Here is a 17,753-nt window from a genome sequence, read left to right as displayed (position 1 = left end):
ATAACTCCAAAAACACACAAAATAGCAACATAAGCACAAAAAACAAAAGCAAAAATGCACAAAAATGACTAAAACACACAAAAAATGACATTATACAACTCAAAAAACATACAAAGTTACAAAAAACACACAAAATGACACAAAATAACAACAGAAGCACACAAAACAAAAGCAAGAACGCACACAATGACAACAGAACACACAAAAAACGACATTATACAACTCTAAAATGTACAAAATTACAAAAACACACAAACAGCAAAAAAAAACAGCAAAAACTAGCAAAAGATCAAAAACACACAAACATTGACATTAATGTTGATAATGTGACACTTGGATCACGCTTTTGAGGCCCCCGTTGTGTGTTTTGTGTTGATAAGAGGTGAAGGTGCTTCTAAACAGACCAGTTGAGAACTTGTGCTTTAACGTGTCGTGCACTCTGTCGTACACACTGTCGTACACACTGTCGTACACACTGTCGTACACACTGTCGTACACTCTGTCGTACACACTGTCGTACACACTGTCGTACACACTGTCGTACACTCTGTCGTACACTCTGTCGTACACTCTGTCGTACACACTGTCGTACACACAGTCGTACACACAGTCGTACACACTGTCGTACACACTGTCGTACACACTGTCGTACACTCTGTCGTACACTCTGTCGTACACACTGTCGTACACACTGTCGTAAACTCTGTCGTACACTCTGTCGTACACTCTGTCGTACACACTGTCGTACACACTGTCGTACACACTGTCGTACACTCTGTCGTACACTCTGTCGTACACACTGTCGTACACACTGTCGTACACACTGTCGTACACACTGTCGTACACACAGTCGTACACACAGTCGTACACTCTGTCGTACACACTGTCGTACACTCACAGCCGACTGTTGGAGGCAAAAAGAAGCTTTTATAAAAGCCTTGTGGCTGTTTACCGATTGGCTGTTTCTTGATGACGGGTGAGCGTGTGGGTCCGCTGGTCGACACGGGGGCTTTTCTAGTAGTTGTGGTCGGAGCTGGGAAATATAGTGTATGTTAGTAGACCTGAGGAAAAAGGTGTTGATGCGTGACCTTTGAACCCTGTTTAAGGACAGAGAGGTCATTACCGATGCTGGTTTTTGGGGAAGTGATGCGGTGGAGCGGCTGGCTAGCCACAGTCTTGTTATGGACAACTGACAGGGACAAAAGAAGAGATTAAACTCTGCAGTCCTGATGAGGAGAAACACAGACAGTTGGATTCACTTCACAACACCAAGCAGCATGTGGATAGAACGCATAGCAGAACACAAGGGTTGATGAGAGGATGATTTACTCTGACACAGAGAGACAATCAATCATTTTAAACTTTAGTTCCATCCTGAAAGTTTTCAGTTGTCAATGCAGATCATCACGTTACAGATATCTGCAGCTAATCTTCTTCTTCTATGATAGATTTGTTACCAGTGATCCTTCCTCCAGTCACATATACGGTATACAATTTAGGACATCCTCAGCAACACCTCCGTCATGTTAAACGCCGTCAAATGATACGGCCTCAGGCTTCAAAATAAAAGTCCTTTTTGACTTTTATTATACTCAACGGCCTCAGTCGGTAAAACATGACATGGCGTTTTGTTTTGAAGGAACTGGAAGAACACATAAAGAAGTAAGTTGAAAAGACGTTCTTTCCTTTCATTTTTTCAAAGTTAGGATATATAAACCTATTGTTTGATTAATAAATACATAGTTAAATAAAACATTGATATATCTTAACCTTTAAAAAATAAATAGAAAATAACAGCTCTGAACGCACTCCCGAATCCGAAGCAGCGCACATTTGTGACATCATGTGTTTTTCCGGTTTCTCCAAAATAAAACATCATGTCATGTTTCACATCCTGAAGCTGACAACTTTTATTTTGAAGCCGTCATTTGGCGCCGTTTGGTTTGACGAGTGACACCGTTTCATGAGACAGAGGTTTTGCTGAGTCATGAGTCTGTTTGGTCTGATAGACGACAGAGATTTTGCTGATTCTTCACTCTGAGACCTGAGGATGTCCTAAAATGTACACCGTACTCCTGTCTTCCTCACATTAATGTCCTGCATCATCCTCCCACTCCTCCTCTTCCTCACTCTTCTTCACCCTCAGCATCCTTTTTCCTACACAGTTATCATCTCTCCTGCAGCCTTATTTCTAACTTTCCCGGTCCAATATGAGCTGTCTCTGATATCCTCATTTCTAATCCTATCAACGATAGTTCAACTCTACTAGTACTCACATGCTGGTTTACTAATGAGTGAGTACACTTTACTAGTGACTGTATATGCTAGTAAGAGGGCGGGGAAACGCAAATTCAGTTTTTCCTTAGGCTTTTGGTAATATTCCAACCAATCAGGGAGTTAGATTTAATTATAGTCCCTCCTAATACTATTAGTGAATCTTTTAGCTTTTGAGTACTTTTAGTAGACTAAAAACAGTCGACTAGTAATATTAGTGAGATTTTGAATGTACTAGTAAACTAAAATTATTGTTCTACTAGTAAAGGTTGTATGTTTTAAAGGTGTCTGAATTTGCTTTCCTCGCCCCTTATAAGCATACATGGCTAACTAGTAGTTAGCCTACTATAAGGCTAACTAGCTACTATAAGGCTAACTAGCTACTATAAGGCTAACTACTAGTGTACTACAGTAGTACAGCGGTCTGCAACCTTTTCTCTCAAAGGAGCCATTCTGCGTCATCTCACCTGGATTAAAGTCCTTCTGGAGCCAGAAAAAATGCCTTCTCAATGAAGACAATACAGCGCATAAAATTCTATACAGTTTTTATCGAATAATGTTTGATTTGATTTAATTTGATTTAGTTATTTATTTTGAACATGTAAATGACAACTTAAAACTGTTTAAAATAAATAAAATAAAAGAAATTGACATTAAACAACAACAAAACAGTATCTTGCATTTTCAAATTCTTACGCATCTCAGTACATGAACAAAATATTAAATAAAGATTTTTTTTTGAGTTAATGTATCTGAAGGGCTACAAAAAGTCACTTGAATTTGAAAACACATGGGTCGACACATGCTAATTGCTAATTTCTTGCCACATATCAAACATACACGTTGGCAGTTAAATGAATCTGTCCACGCAAATAAAATTTCTATTTTCTTCCAGAATCATCTTTTAGTTCATGTAGTTATCTTACCAGGGTTTTAAAAATTAAGGTTAACCACAGGTGCAAGAAAAGTTAATGGTGTAAAGATGTTGCAGGAGGTGAAGTAGGAAGGTGGAAGAGTTATTGCACAGCGGGATTTAATTTTAGTTTGACAAATTGTTATATCATGATTGTATTTGGTGTCAATCAGTGACGTGCCGTCAGGGTAGGCAAGGTAGGCAGTGCCTACCCAAGGGTGAATTGATATTTTGATTATTTGTTTTAATTATAATTTTATTTATTTATTTATTTTTTTAATTATATTATAATTATAAGTTATTTATTTTTCCATTTCCAATAGCCTACAGTACCTATAAGTTTTTTGTGCATTTTCATAGCCCAAATTACTAAACAGCACTATTTCCTGGAACAGCTGCACAGTCTTTTTTTTTTTTTACTCCGCTGTAAGGCAGAGGGAGGCCACGCCCCCTCCCAAAGGCACATTGCTCTTCTGCCTCCGTTCCCATTGCGTGTTTTTACGTGTTTGCACATGCGCAGTCAGGTCCCCAAGATGACAACCATTTAGCATAGAACGGTTACGTGCAAAGGCAGCTCTCTACACTGCCTTTGCACGTAACCGCGCTATGCTAAATGCTATACGTAAATTCACAGTACATTAGTGAATAGATATCACGTGACCGCTGCTGCTACGTTCTTTAGCTAGTGGGCGGGATAACACTACAGGCAGGATGACAGCGCTAGAGACAATAAAGAAACTTTTTTTTTGAGGAAAAACGACAGCTTTTAAAAGATGGAGACAAACACCTGAGCTACCAGAGCATCAGGAAAAGAAAGGTCAGAACATTGTTGGGATTTTGTCATTTTCTCCGTGTTTCTGTTTCCAACACAAACAACAGATGTGCTGCCGTGTCATGAGATATATCTTGTTGGGAGAGTATGGAGGCTATATTAAATAATTTTTTATGTTTCTTTAATGGTGTTTATGATGTTGATTTTGTTATATGGCTAAATGCATGTTCATGTGGATCTTATTGGGTTTTTTCTTTCTTATTATGAATTTATTATTTTGATAAGCGCATTGAGATTACTTTGTTGGAAATTGCTTTGAACAAATAAAATTGATTTGAATTGAATTAACACTTGACAGCAGAAACATATGAAATTGTCATTGGTGGTCTCGATTTGCAACGTGCCTACCCAGCCCTAGTGGTCACGGCACGTCCCTGGTGTCAATGTCATTAATCATTAATACCCTCTGTAAGAAAATAACAACTTTTTGTTTCGATATTTTTTTTAAACCATTGCAAAAGAGTCAAAGAGCCACATAAGGCTCCAGAGCCGCAGGTTGCAGACCCCTGGTGTAGTAGTAGTAGTACTTTTGGCTTCACACTAGTAAACCAACATTGAGCACTAGTAGAACTTAACTATGGTTGATTTTACCAATATCCAATTTATGTTTGAACAGCTTTCCATATCAGACACTCCTTAAGTGGAGAGGGAGGGGAACTAGTTAATGAGAAACACCTGAGTGGAAACATGAGGAAAGAAAAGGACAAGTCGATCTTTCACACAAATCTACTAACAAATCTCATAAACGGGTACATCACTCTCAGTTTGAGGGAAAAATTCACAGAAGGAAGAACAAAGTAGAGGAAAAACATCAGGTTTTCTACTTGAGGTTTCTTCAGTGTTCCTGAAGAATGTGATTGTCAGTTGTTAGATTGTTCCCAGTTCTACAGCTGCATCGCTTGTATCTGCTATCTGAGACTTACCGTGCTGAGGAGAGAAGGGGACAGAGTTGGGTCCTGGAGTCAAAGGTTTCTAAAGCAGGAAACACACAAACACGTGGTCATTACTCTCTGTAATCATCTCAGGTTTTAGGTTCCAGCGTTTGACCTCCTGCTCTCCTCCTCCTCCTCCACCGCCGTGTTGCATAACTCACATGCGCCTCACTCCATGAGGGATTGGAAAAGTCCTTGTGGAGATTGCTGTTATTCCAAGTTTCCCTGAGCAAGGCCTAAACTTCAACAGCTGCAATGTTTAGTGTTTTGAGCGCACGTGACGCTGCAGAAAAACCAAACGCCAGCTTTCCCAGCGGTAATTCCCTTACCGTCCGTCCCACATGTCTTATTTTTCCCTTCTCGTGTTATGATCGCGTTTGGTCCATTCAGACTTCAGGCTCAGGAACGGCCTCTCCTGGCTGCACCTATACGTTTCCATCCATTCGCTGGGTGGAAAATTAATGAGAGCAGCATAAGCTCATGGAGGTGTGTGACAAACTCATGTTCCTCTGACACAAGCCCCACCCAAAGCGCCACAAAATGTTAACACAACCTGGAAATTACATAAACTCCACACAGTGATCACCTGTACTCTGTTACCATGGTAACGCCACCTGGAAAAACCCATCCCAACATGTTTTTTTTACTTGTTGTATTTGGCATTTGAGTTCTTCTTCTTCTTATTTTTCTTCCGTAACGCTTTGTCCTGGAAGTCCTCCTAGGCTATTAATGCAACACTAATGACAAGTATGTCATTTCATAGGGGCAATGTCAAGGACGTGCAGTCAACCTTTTTTTGAGCAAAATTGTCAAGGTCAAGGTCGCATCAAGTGTCAAAAAACCAAATTTTCCATATGTCTATGAATATTTGTTGTACAAGTTTGATGCTTAAATTTGTGAAAAGTTCATCTCAAGTGGAGTATTTTATTTCATCAGACCAAAGCTGTACAACCTACCAGTAAAAGAAAATACTTTGTGTGACCTTGACCTTTGCTCAAGGTTATATTTATAGGTCAAGGTCAGTCTTCTGTTTTTCCTGCATTATTACTTTACATTTAATGAGTAAAAAGAACTAACTTGTCATTTTTGGCAATTTTTCCAAAGGGCAAATACGTATTTGCCTTGCAAATACAGGGCTTGCCAAGTTTTCATTGTTTTTGATGATCGCCCTCAAATCTAAGAGAATGTATTTAATGGAGGACCTTTCGGGCACTGCATGATTTTAATCCATGACGTCGTAGCGTGTTACTAATAGTAACCTTTGTTACTGTGGTCCCAGCCAGGCCATCTCACCAGTGGGGAATGTGACACCCACACTTTCATAAAAAGACAGAGGGATTCATTGTTGAAAATGTCTTGGTCTAGCTAGATTAATTGAATGGTGATCAAGCCAATCACAGCCACCCAATTGATGAAGTAGCCATTCCGAGAAGATGAACAGAGTTAACAGTGATGAGTAAAGTGTAAGTAGGTGACAAAGAATGAGTAACAGGTGGCAAAAAATGGCCCAAATATGGCAAAAACAGGTAAGTATAGAGTGAAAAGTGACTAAAATGGTCCAAAAGCAGTCAAGAGTGGCAAAAAATTTACAAAAAAGAAGAAACAGGTGGTATGTAATGGTAAAAAGTAGCTTCAATGAGCAAAATGTAGTAAACAATAGTGAAAAAGGGCAGAAATGTGGAAAAAAAAATAAATAAAATTTAGGGAAAAGATGAAACAAGTGTTATTTATTGGGGAAAAGGTAGCTTATTTGGATGAAAAGTGGCAAAAATTGTATAAGTGTCAAAAAGAACTTGCAAAAAATGACAAAAATTAGGAAAAAGTTATATTTTTTGACAAAAGGAAGCTATAATCTAAAAAACCATAATAATACAATAATCTTGTATTTCTTCCATTTTCTAATAAAAGATCCAACAGTTGATCTCTTCTCACCAAGCTGTTTGCCTTTTGTAGATGATATCATACCAGCCTTGTGCAGGTCTACAATTGTCCCTGGTGTCCTTAGACAGTTCTCTGGTCTTGGCCATGGTGGAGGTTGGAGTGTGACTGTTTGAAGGTGTGGACAGGTGTCTCTTATACAGATAACCAGTTCAAACAGGTGCCATTAATACAGGTAACGAGTGGAGGACAGAAGAGCTTCTTAAAGAAGAAGTTACAGGTCTGTGAGAGCCAGAATTCTTGTTTTCTTTGTAGGTGACCAAATACTTATTTTACGCACAAATTTACAAATAAATTCTTTATAAATCCTACAATGTGATTTCCTGGATTTTTTTCCACATTCTGTCTCTAACAGTTTAAGTGTAGCAATGATGAAAATTACAGACCTCTCTCATCTTTTTAAGCGGGACAACTTGCACAATCTGTGGCTGTCAAAAACATTTTTTCCCCACTATAGATGTATGAACGCACACTAGTGAAAAGTTTATTACTTAATTTATTGTTTAGTGACTGGTCATATCTAAAAAAGCGTTCAACGGACCAATGGAAGAGTCTAATGTTCACCTCAGCGTTCTATGGACCAATGGAAGAGTCTAATGTTCGCCTCAGGACCAATGGAAGAGTCTAATGTTCGCCTCAGCATTCTATGGACCAATGGAAGAGTCTAATGTTCGCCTCAGCGTTCTATGGACCAATGGAAGAGTCTAATGTTCGCCTCAGGACCAATGGAAGAGCCTAATGTTTGCCTCAGCGTTCTATGGACCAATGGAAGAGTCTATTGTCCACCTCAGCGTTCTATGGACCAATGGAAGAGTCTAATGTTCGCCTCAGGACCAATGGAAGAGCCTAATGTTTGCCTCAGCATTCTATGGACCAATGGAAGAGTCTAATGTTCACCTCAGCGTTCTATGGACCAATGGAAGAGTCTAATGTTCGCCTCAGGACCAATGGAAGAGTCTAATGTTCGCCTCAGCGTTCTATGGACCAATGGAAGAGTCTAATGTTCGCCTCAGCATTCTATGGACCAATGGAAGAGTCTATTGTCCACCTCAGCTTTCTACGAACCAATGGAAGAGTCTAATGTTCACCTCAGCGTTCTATGGACCAATGGAAGAGTCTATTGTCCACCTCAGCGTTCTACGAACCAATGGAAGAGTCTAATGTTTGCCTCAGCGTTCTATGGACCAATGGAAGAGTCTAATGTTCGCCTCAGGACCAATGGAAGAGCCTAATGTTTGCCTCAGCGTTCTATGGACCAATGGAAGAGTCTATTGTCCACCTCAGCGTTCTATGGACCAATGGAAGAGTCTAATGTTCGCCTCAGGACCAATGGAAGAGTCTAATGTTCGCCTCAGCGTTCTATGGACCAATGGAAGAGTCTAATGTTCGCCTCAGCGTTCTATGGACCAATGGAAGAGTCTAATGTTCGCCTCAGGACCAATGGAAGAGCCTAATGTTTGCCTCAGCGTTCTATGGACCAATGGAAGAGTCTATTGTCCACCTCAGCGTTCTATGGACCAATGGAAGAGTCTAATGTTCGCCTCAGCGTTCTATGGACCAATGGAAGAGTCTAATGTTCGCCTCAGCGTTCTATGGACCAATGGAAGAGTCTATTGTCCACCTCAGCGTTCTATGGACCAATGGAAGAGTCTATTGTCCACCTCAGCGTTCTATGGACCAATGGAAGAGTCTAATGTTCGCCTCAGCGTTCTATGGACCAATGGAAGAGTCTAATGTCCTCCTCAGCTTTCTATGGACCAATGGAAGAGTCTAATGTTCACCTCAGCGTTCTACGGACCAATGGAAGAGTCTAATGTTCACCTCAGCGTTCTACGGACCAATGGAAGAGTCTAATGTCCACATTAGCATTCAACTTTTTTGCTTTGGAACTGTATAAATTGCAGTATCCAATTTTCCCAAAAGCCCCGCCCACAGTCATTGTCCAATCATACGTCCGAGCAACCGTTACTATGTAAACGACGTTCGACATGGTCAGAGCAGGCACATTGGTGAAGTGGTGTGCTCATTGCTTGTGCAAGTCGGATAGCAGGTACCCCAAGAGTTTGGTTGGGGAGTCGTGTTTTTTCTGTTCCCAAAACACAACTAGAGCGATGTCTACAATGAACTATAAAACTATAAAAATGTGTCAGTATGTGTGTATGTGTAGTATGGGAGATGTGTATGTTTTTAACACTATCTCATCTTGTCTGCACTAATGCTTTCACTTTGATAGTTGTTATGTCCCCTTCAATGTTTATTTTAATATGTTGAATATATCTGTCCACAGCATAGTGTAACCTCTTTTGCCTGGATCTGGGGGACATCACGCAGGTATTGCTCCAAAAAGAGTCACTATGACACACTGGGAGTCTTCTCTCAACCCTTACAGATGAGACCAACTCAGGAAAAGTGGCTAAAGGAAGTAATGCCAACATCTAACCATAACCATAATTATAACTATAACAGGAACCTTAACCATATTTATATTTATAACCACAACTATATTTATAACCATAACCATGAGCATGAATTTGAGCCAAAAGAAGACATGATTAAGTATTGCTGTCTGTGTTAATTTGTGTTTACTTGCTTTTGTTCTTAAAAGTCAAAGTTAGAGGTTCAAGTCTCTTTTCCACTCAGACTTTTGTCTTCATTTCTGTTTTGTGCTGTAGTCTAATTTAATTTGTGATTACCTGAGATGGGCAAATTTCTTCACACTGGTGCCACAAAAATGTGATTGTATCTGATCAATCAAATATACATCTATTATCGCCATTCATGTCAGCATTTAGAATAATGACTAACTTGATCAATAATACTGGGAAGAACAAAGGGTTTTAGTTTTGGTTTTTTATGCATTTTTTTTTAATATTTTATGTGTTTTTTGAGTCTTTTGTATATTTTTCTGTAATTTGGTGCAATTTTGTGAATTTGCGAGTAATTCTGCGCATTCTTTTGTCATTTTGTGAGTTTTGAATTCATTTTTTGCCTTTATTTTTCAGGGCCACACAAAATTACAGTGAAGGCCAACAGATACCCACGTCTGGTCTATATATACTGTGTTTTGTCCTGTGTCTGTGTTGAGTTATATAATCCTTTTCTTGTGTATTGCACCCCCTATCTTGCCAAGTTGCCCCCACTGTGGGGGCGACATTTGGCAAACTGAAATAGTGAAAGGCTCAGTCCGTAATATTTGATTATTTTACAATATCAGCAGAATATGTAGAAGTATTTACTTACCACTGGGGGGGTGGGGCGGTTCAATGTTTTGTTGATGACCTTTCCTATCAAAGTAAATTAGAAAGAAAAAGTTCAAAGTTAATAGAAAACAATGAAAGAAAGCTAAATGATTTCAGTATATTAACCATCAACCACCAAACTATCAGGCTAGTATAATACTACACCTTATGAGGCTGACACCCACTTTGGCTTTTCTTTGAGACTGTTTGGTTCCTGCTTTTAAAGCAGAGGTTCTTAACTGGTCTCAACCTTGGACCCACATTTTGCCACGATGATTAGATCGCGACCCATTTTTCAACCAACCAAGTTTAGGTTTTCAAAAATAGCTGTTGAAAACACACACATATATACTATTTTTTTTAAAACATAAATCTATATATTTTCCTGTGCAACATGCATTTCACAGCATGTCTATCAGAAGAAAAGTTTCTTTCAAAATAAAAGACAAGTCCAACATTTTATTTATTTTTGAGCAGTTGTCCGCAACCCACTTTTGGGTCCCGACCCACCAGTTGAGAAACACTGTTTTAAAGAACGAGAAGAACTTAATTGATTTGGGAAAAAAGAATTTGAGATTGTTTTCGTCTTTTGTGGTGAATCCCTCAACAGTCCACAAAGAATTAGACCTTTAATTTAAAAAAATATGGTAATTTTGAAACAAATCTGAAATGTATTAAATACTTACATTTTGATTAACATTAAATTTCAGATTACTAGTCACAATACAATTAAGATTAATACATAACATTTACAAATATTGGATTGTAAATTGATTTAAACAAAATTATTAAGATTGAGATCTACATCAGGATAAGCAATAAAACCAGCGATAAAACTAAAACCAGGACCAAGATTAGGATTAAAATGTAATTGAAAATTAAAAAGATCAAATACAAATGTGCAATTAAGTACAAGGTTAACTTTGAAATTGGTTTTAATGTAAAAATTAGGATTAAATCTAAATCTAAAATTGAGATTGATATCAAGATTGGGATTGAAATTAGATCAAAATTGAGATTGAGACTCGGAATTAAAATGAGGAATTATCAGGAATTATATCAAGACTACAATTTAAATTAAGATTAGGAGTATTAATATTATGAAGAAAACAGAGTTTAAAATTAAAATTTCCATTAATAACAAGACTGAGAATGAAAATTAGGATTAAAAATAAGACTAAAATCTAAAATAAAACTAGGATTTTATGTTATTATTATTATTATTATTATTAGGATGACATGTATTTATAAAGCTGCCAAATATCTCCCAGTAACTTTCTATCAGTGATTCCTTCATCATGTGTTTGTGGTTATTTCTTAGCGTCTGTTATATTTGATATATTTAGACCTTTTTGTGATTGGTTCTTTTTGTAAATGCTTTCTTCTCATTGGCTCACATACCCTTTGTGACTGTGGAGCTGATGTTGTGATAAAGGGGTCGACTCCAGTCTCCCGTACCCTCCTTGGTGCTCGGCTGGACCCCAAACTCATAGACCATGTTGGGCTTCAGGTTGTCGATGATGGTGTCACTGGTCGGGCACGTTTGGTAATTCCACTTCCTGCTTTTCTCACGGTAACGCACGGTGTAGTGTCTGAGCACAGGACAAATGACAACAAACACTGAATAAAGCTAAACCAACCTTCTGTAAGGGTTAAGAGGAGAGAACACCTCTTCAGTACGGCGTACATTTAAAGACATCCTCAGGTCCCAGAGTGAGGTATCAGAAAAACTTCTGTCATTTATTAATTAGACCAAACGGACTCATGACTCAGCAAAACCTCTGTCAGAACAAACGGCCTCACTTTCCAAACCAAACGCCATCAAATGACACAGCCTTAGTCTTCAAAATAAAAGTCATCATACTCAACGGCCTCAGGCTGTAAAACACAACACGACCTTTTATTTTGAAGGAACCAAAAGTACATTGTAAGTAGATTGAAAAGCCGTTCTTTCCTTTTATTTTTTAAAAAGTTAAGCTAAATCAACGTATTGTTTAATTTATAAATACATGGTTAATCTTTTAAAACAAATAGAAATGAACAGCTTTCAACTTGCTCTTGTATCTGAAGCGGCACATATTGATGACGTCATGTGCATTTCCAGTTTCTCCAAAATACAATCTCGATACTAAACAATACGATATAATTTGCGATATCAATGATTACATATTTCACCTTTACAAGTACAAAATGGTATGAAATACAATTTATTTCATGGTTTTTTTAAACTTGCACAAAGAAGTAAATGGTAAGTACCGGTAAGTGTAATTCAAGTACTAATATCAAAAACAAGTGGTATGTTTTTCACTATAACTGCTTTATGGTGCAGATTTGGGGTTTTTGGATTCATTTTTCTATGAAATCCTGATTTTCTGAATTGGTAGAAAACCTTTTAATCTCACTAATCCCAAACATTGTTCGCCTCCAGTCCACCATGTTGTGAAATATTTGCACTCACCCGTCCTCGATGCACTCGTTCATGACGTTTACGTCGTATGGCGTTTTCAGCAGCGTCCCCCAGGACAGGAGAACTGAGGTGGGCGACACTGAGCCAATGACCAAATGCAACGGCTTCTCCAGCTGAACTTTTCCTGCAGACACACAAGCATCACACGTGCACATGCTTTCCTCTGCTTCCACATCACAACAGCTGTAGGAGAACATACTGTACCTGTGCAGTGTTTCTTCAGCTTGTTGGTTGGGATGGGCTGAACGGCCACTAAATACTTGGGTTCTGCGTCTGAAAACACAAGAATAATGTGGAAAATGTCATACTTGTCCATTGGGGTCAGAGTTGTTGAGGTGTCATTGGAATACAGATCAAAGTACAGTGAATAAGGAGCAGAAATGAGAATTATTTAGGGAATCAAACTAATGACTAATAAGAACTAGACAGAACAACGACAAGCATTCAAAGTTCAAGCCAATCTTAAAGGGGCAGTATTATAAAAAAAATTGTTTACAATGGCTTTGCTACAGTGATACAGTATCCCTTTAACCTCATTCAGAGGGTCAAAGTTGAAAAGGTTCTGTTTCCTCCCTCCCTTGTTATTCCACATTTTGTAAAAAGTCAGCTCCAAATGGGACAGTTGGCACTTTCTCGTGTTATGACGTCAGAGCACAGAAACTCCTCCTCCTGACAATCCTGGCTCCTCCTACCCTATATAAGAATGTGAGCTCCTCCCTCTCAAACTACCTCACAGATAAAACCAACAGGTTGATATTACAGTTCATATCACAATTAATATCTTTGTGTTCAGTATATAAATAATCCAGTATATGGATAAACTGAATAGTGCCTTTTGTATCGCCTTTATGGGGTGATCTGACGTGTTTGTGACCCAATGCGACACAGTGGTTGGACAAAATAATGGACTATCGTCTTAAATTGAGTCCTGTGAGGTGAGGAGGAGAAGAAAGACTGTGAACGATTTACTGCTGCTGCTGCTGCTGTGATAAACACACACGCTGAAACAGCACTGCAGCAGCATGCGTGTTTACGCCCACTCATGCATATGCATGAAGGCCCAAAAAACAACCTGTTTTTAGGAGTGCTCTGACAGTGACTTTTCAGAGGACTAAAACTCCAGAAAACAGGTGAGTTTGGGAAAATAAACCTCAAATACTGTGTTCTTGGGGTTATTTCAAGAATTGGTGAAAAATAGCATAATACTGGACCTTAAAGTTAATGCCCTGAAACTGCCTGTGCTGACTGACAACACTGGTTTCTGACCACAGGTGCAAAACAACATTCAAGAAAAAAGAAGGGCAGTCAGCACAAATGATGTAAAGAATACAAATAAAGTCCATTTTAGAAACTTTTTCTTCCCAAACTTGTGTTATTAACTCTTATTACCATACATAAAAATAGAAAAATTACATAAAAAAGAAAAGAAATTATGTAGTAAAAAACTCCAATATCTATGACATAACAGTTTATTAAGTATTAATATTAGTATTGTTATTATATATAAATAAGACAAATAAGATTTACATTACCTGTTGTATTTAAAATCAATATACCTGCTATACCTGTCACTTGTGTTCTTTGACTTCACTCCAATATCTTCTTCAGAATGCTTTATAAAGACCAATGAATGAATGAATGAATGCAATCATTCAACAGAAAACCGCACATTAATGTATGTGCATGTGTATAGATTAAAGTATAAATCTATTATTCATTCCTGCCGTGTTCCACATGTATTTTTAGGAAGCAATAGTTTAGTGTTTAGATATAAAAAATGAACTATTATGAATATATTGCAGCTGTACCTCACTTTTGTGCATAAACATAACATTACATTTGTTGCTTTGTTTAAAAGACAATGAAATTACTGGATATTTGACTTTTTAAAAATCATTTATGACAAAGAGCAGATTTCCTGCATAACAAATGAATGAGTGCCAGATGTTTGAAACTCCTGTTTTAAGTAGTCCAAAGAGGGTAATCGGGACAATTGTGAACACCTGTGTGGAAACAGGAGTGAGAAGAAAAAACACCGTAATCCCTGGTGTATAAGTCACAACTTTTTAAATCTAAAATTAAGAATGCGATTTACACAACGTCATGTATTTCCTTTGCCAAAGAGGAAATGTAGTGTGAAGGTGATAAATTAACATTAGCGTCACGGTAAAAAACAACAACCACAAAGAGTGAAAAAAAAAACAGCTTGTGCGAGTGAGGGGTGTGTAGCAAAGTTTGTAGATATTTGTGACATGTTTAATTGGTGATTGGGTTAACCGACTCAGATAACAGTGTAGAAAGACATAAAACTACTGAAAAACGAACAAAGAATCTGGGATTCATTGAGGACAATAACATCTCACTTGATACAATCTGATGCAATAAACCAATCAGTGTTTGGTCTCTGAGGAATTAAACAACACTTACATCATGCAAACCACAATGGAGGGGTTCAGCATTTGTTTTGTTTCAGCATGAAGAAATGTGTCATATCATTTCACATGAACCTAAAACCAGATTTCCACACAAATCAGCGCTGATGTTTACTCACCCATCTCGGACATGTAGGGCTGTCCTTTTTCCGGCAGAGGGATGAACTGCTTGGAGAATATGCTGCTGCCGTAGCCCAGCACGTAACCTTCCAGTTTGGTGTTGGGGTGAGGACGCAGAAACTTCATCACGATGGTGTCTTCAGTGGCCGTGATGCGGACCTTCATGTTCTGACGTCTCACTGTGGAAAGAGAGGAACGTTATTCTAACCAATCAGCAGAGGTGGAGAAAGAGCAAAGATATTTGATTTGTAACAGAAGAAGAAACAAAGACTTCGTTACTTGTTCTATAGATTTTTCAGGTTTCGGCACTTTGCTTGAGTATTTATTCATTAAGACCATAAACTTTTACTTTTTACATTTGTGTAAAAAAATAGTGTTGAAGTACTTAAGACCAGTCTTGGTCTGGAGGCCAGATTTTGAAGGTATTGTCTTGGTCTCAGGCTGGATTAGAACCAGTGAGTCTAAAACTACAAGCCTGCTCCCTTAATCACTAGTCCAGGGTTGGCCAATCCTGGTCCTCAAGAGCCACTAACCAGCATGTTTTAGATGTTTCCCTCTTCCAACACACCTGATTCAAATGATTAACTCATCATCAAGCTCTGCAGAAGCCTGATAACGATCCTGGTCATTTCAATCAGGTGTGTTGGAAGGGGGAAACATCTAAAACATGCTGGATAGGGACCCTTGAGGACCAGGATTGGGGACCCCTGCACTAGTCCCTTTATCCACAGATAATATATTTACGTTCAGCATATAGATAATCCAGTATGTATATAATCTGAAGCTCAGTGTGAGCGCTCACAATCAGTTCCACTTTTAGTAACCGTTAAATCGCCTAGTATCGATTTTGACATGATCTGACGTGTTTGTGACCCAATGTGATGCAGCGGTTGAACTAAACAGTGGACTATTGTCTTAAATTGACTATTTCTGTGGTCAGAATAGGTGATGATGACAAGAAAGTGACTTAGCAGCTCTGGTGTTTGAAACAGATGACAGACTTCGCTGCTGCTGTGATAAACACACACCATGGAGCAGCGTTTGTCGGACTCACAATAACAATAGCCGCTTAAATAGCCATGTGTTTTACTGTAATGTGCAGTTTTTTTTGGCCGAAAATAATAACAAGAGTATGTGAATAGCAAAAGAAAATTGCTAGGGTGATCACCCTCTACAAGAGCGTTACATAAAGTTAGCGTCCACAGACTTGCCCACTCATGGGCAGCTTCAGAGGGCTAAAACTCCAGAAAATAGGTGAGTTTGGGAAGATAAACCTCAAATACTATGTTGTTGGGGTTCTTAGAACAAATGGAGATGGGTGAAAAATAGCAGAATACTGGACCTTTAATATATGCAAGGATTTGAGATTTTTGCAAGTTGTGCTTTGAAAGAGTTGCCGTCTCTTTGTTTTTGTCTGTCAATGTTTAAACTCAAATAAAGAAAGAATGCTCCTTAACTGTTCATCTACATCATGTTTTAACAGCTGTGTTGCCAGGTTGGATGTATTATGTCTGAAGGGAGTGGGTTGGATTTCATTTTAGTGGATTTTTGATGGTTTCTTGGGCACAATTATCATCTGTATCTGGCAATGCAGACGGCTACTAATCAGGATTCTAAAGAAGGTTTTCCAACGGTCCTTCCTCCAGGTTCCTAATACATGTTGAACATGTTTACACATTGCAGCATGTCTGATAAGCTCTGTGAGTTGGATAAATGGGTTGAAACCTTTCCATCCTCCTACTTTCCATCTCCTCACACCCAAGCTGGGAGTAAACGATTAGTTTTGACTTTACTGCACACAGAGAGAATATTCTCATAAAAGTGTTCATGTTCTGGGGGAGCGCAAACTTCAAGGGTCCAGAACTTTGAGGCTTTGCAAATCTCACCTTCAAAAGACGAAGAAGTAGTGAATCAAAGTCTGTGAACACTTGTTATTAAAATATTAGGTCAGGCTAGTGTTGACTTGATAGGAAAATGGTGTGAGGACACACACACACACACACGCACGCACGCACGCACGCACGCACGCACGCACGCACGCACGCACGCACACACACACACACACACACACACACACACACACACACACACACACACACACACAGACAGACATCACATCACTGTCTGGGGACTGATGTTAGACGAGGGCCGGCACCACAGTGTGGGTGGTAATCAGCTGGAAGTGAGAAAAGATTGAGTTCTGATTGTTTTTTTTTCTGAAATATTGGCTCGACTTGGAGCTCCAACACATTCAAGTAAAATCCACACTCAACAAAATTGCACCAATCTGATGGGAAACAGTGAGAAAGAAACAAGCGTTTCTGTGAAGCAATACCAGAGCATTGAACTCATTGAATCAATTCTCACTTTCAACATCTCATCCTGGTACAGCTCCACCTCTGACAAGAACGAGAACAAGTCCAAACTTTCCCGGATCATCGACCAAGCGAGTATGATTAAGAGGCCAAAGCTAGACTCCATTATCAGTGCTCCATACCATGTGACATCATCAATCACGTGATTTTAAGATGGAGGAACACAGGCTCTAAAACTGTAAAATTGTCCTATATTAAAAGTAAATAAAACAAATTTGGAGCAAAATAATG

At 38.7% G+C, this 17,753-nt stretch overlaps 1 protein-coding gene across 5 annotated transcripts in view; it reads right to left on the bottom strand.

Annotated features, from left to right (window-relative positions):
• The window catches only part of LOC114454910 (target of Nesh-SH3-like), a 64,699-nt gene that overhangs the window by 30,530 nt on the left and 16,416 nt on the right, over window positions 1-17,753 (bottom strand). For all 5 annotated transcript variants that reach the window (XM_028435825.1, XM_028435826.1, XM_028435827.1 and 2 more), the window contains exons 2-9: window positions 15,147-15,326; window positions 12,800-12,868; window positions 12,587-12,719; window positions 11,530-11,720; window positions 10,130-10,173; window positions 4,943-4,991; window positions 1,124-1,189; window positions 953-1,033 (exon numbers count right to left, since the gene is read on the bottom strand). In XM_028435825.1, coding sequence (XP_028291626.1) covers window positions 953-1,033; window positions 1,124-1,189; window positions 4,943-4,991; window positions 10,130-10,173; window positions 11,530-11,720; window positions 12,587-12,719; window positions 12,800-12,868; window positions 15,147-15,326 — 813 coding nt within the window. The remainder of the gene's footprint in view (window positions 1-952; window positions 1,034-1,123; window positions 1,190-4,942; window positions 4,992-10,129; window positions 10,174-11,529; window positions 11,721-12,586; window positions 12,720-12,799; window positions 12,869-15,146; window positions 15,327-17,753) is intronic.

Source organism: Gouania willdenowi, chromosome 21, assembly GCF_900634775.1.
Source record: "Gouania willdenowi chromosome 21, fGouWil2.1, whole genome shotgun sequence".
In the NCBI taxonomy this organism is placed as follows: domain Eukaryota; kingdom Metazoa; phylum Chordata; class Actinopteri; order Blenniiformes; family Gobiesocidae; genus Gouania; species Gouania willdenowi.
The sequence above is the reverse complement of the archived record's forward strand: the minus strand, read 5'-3'. Positions and strand labels throughout refer to the sequence as shown.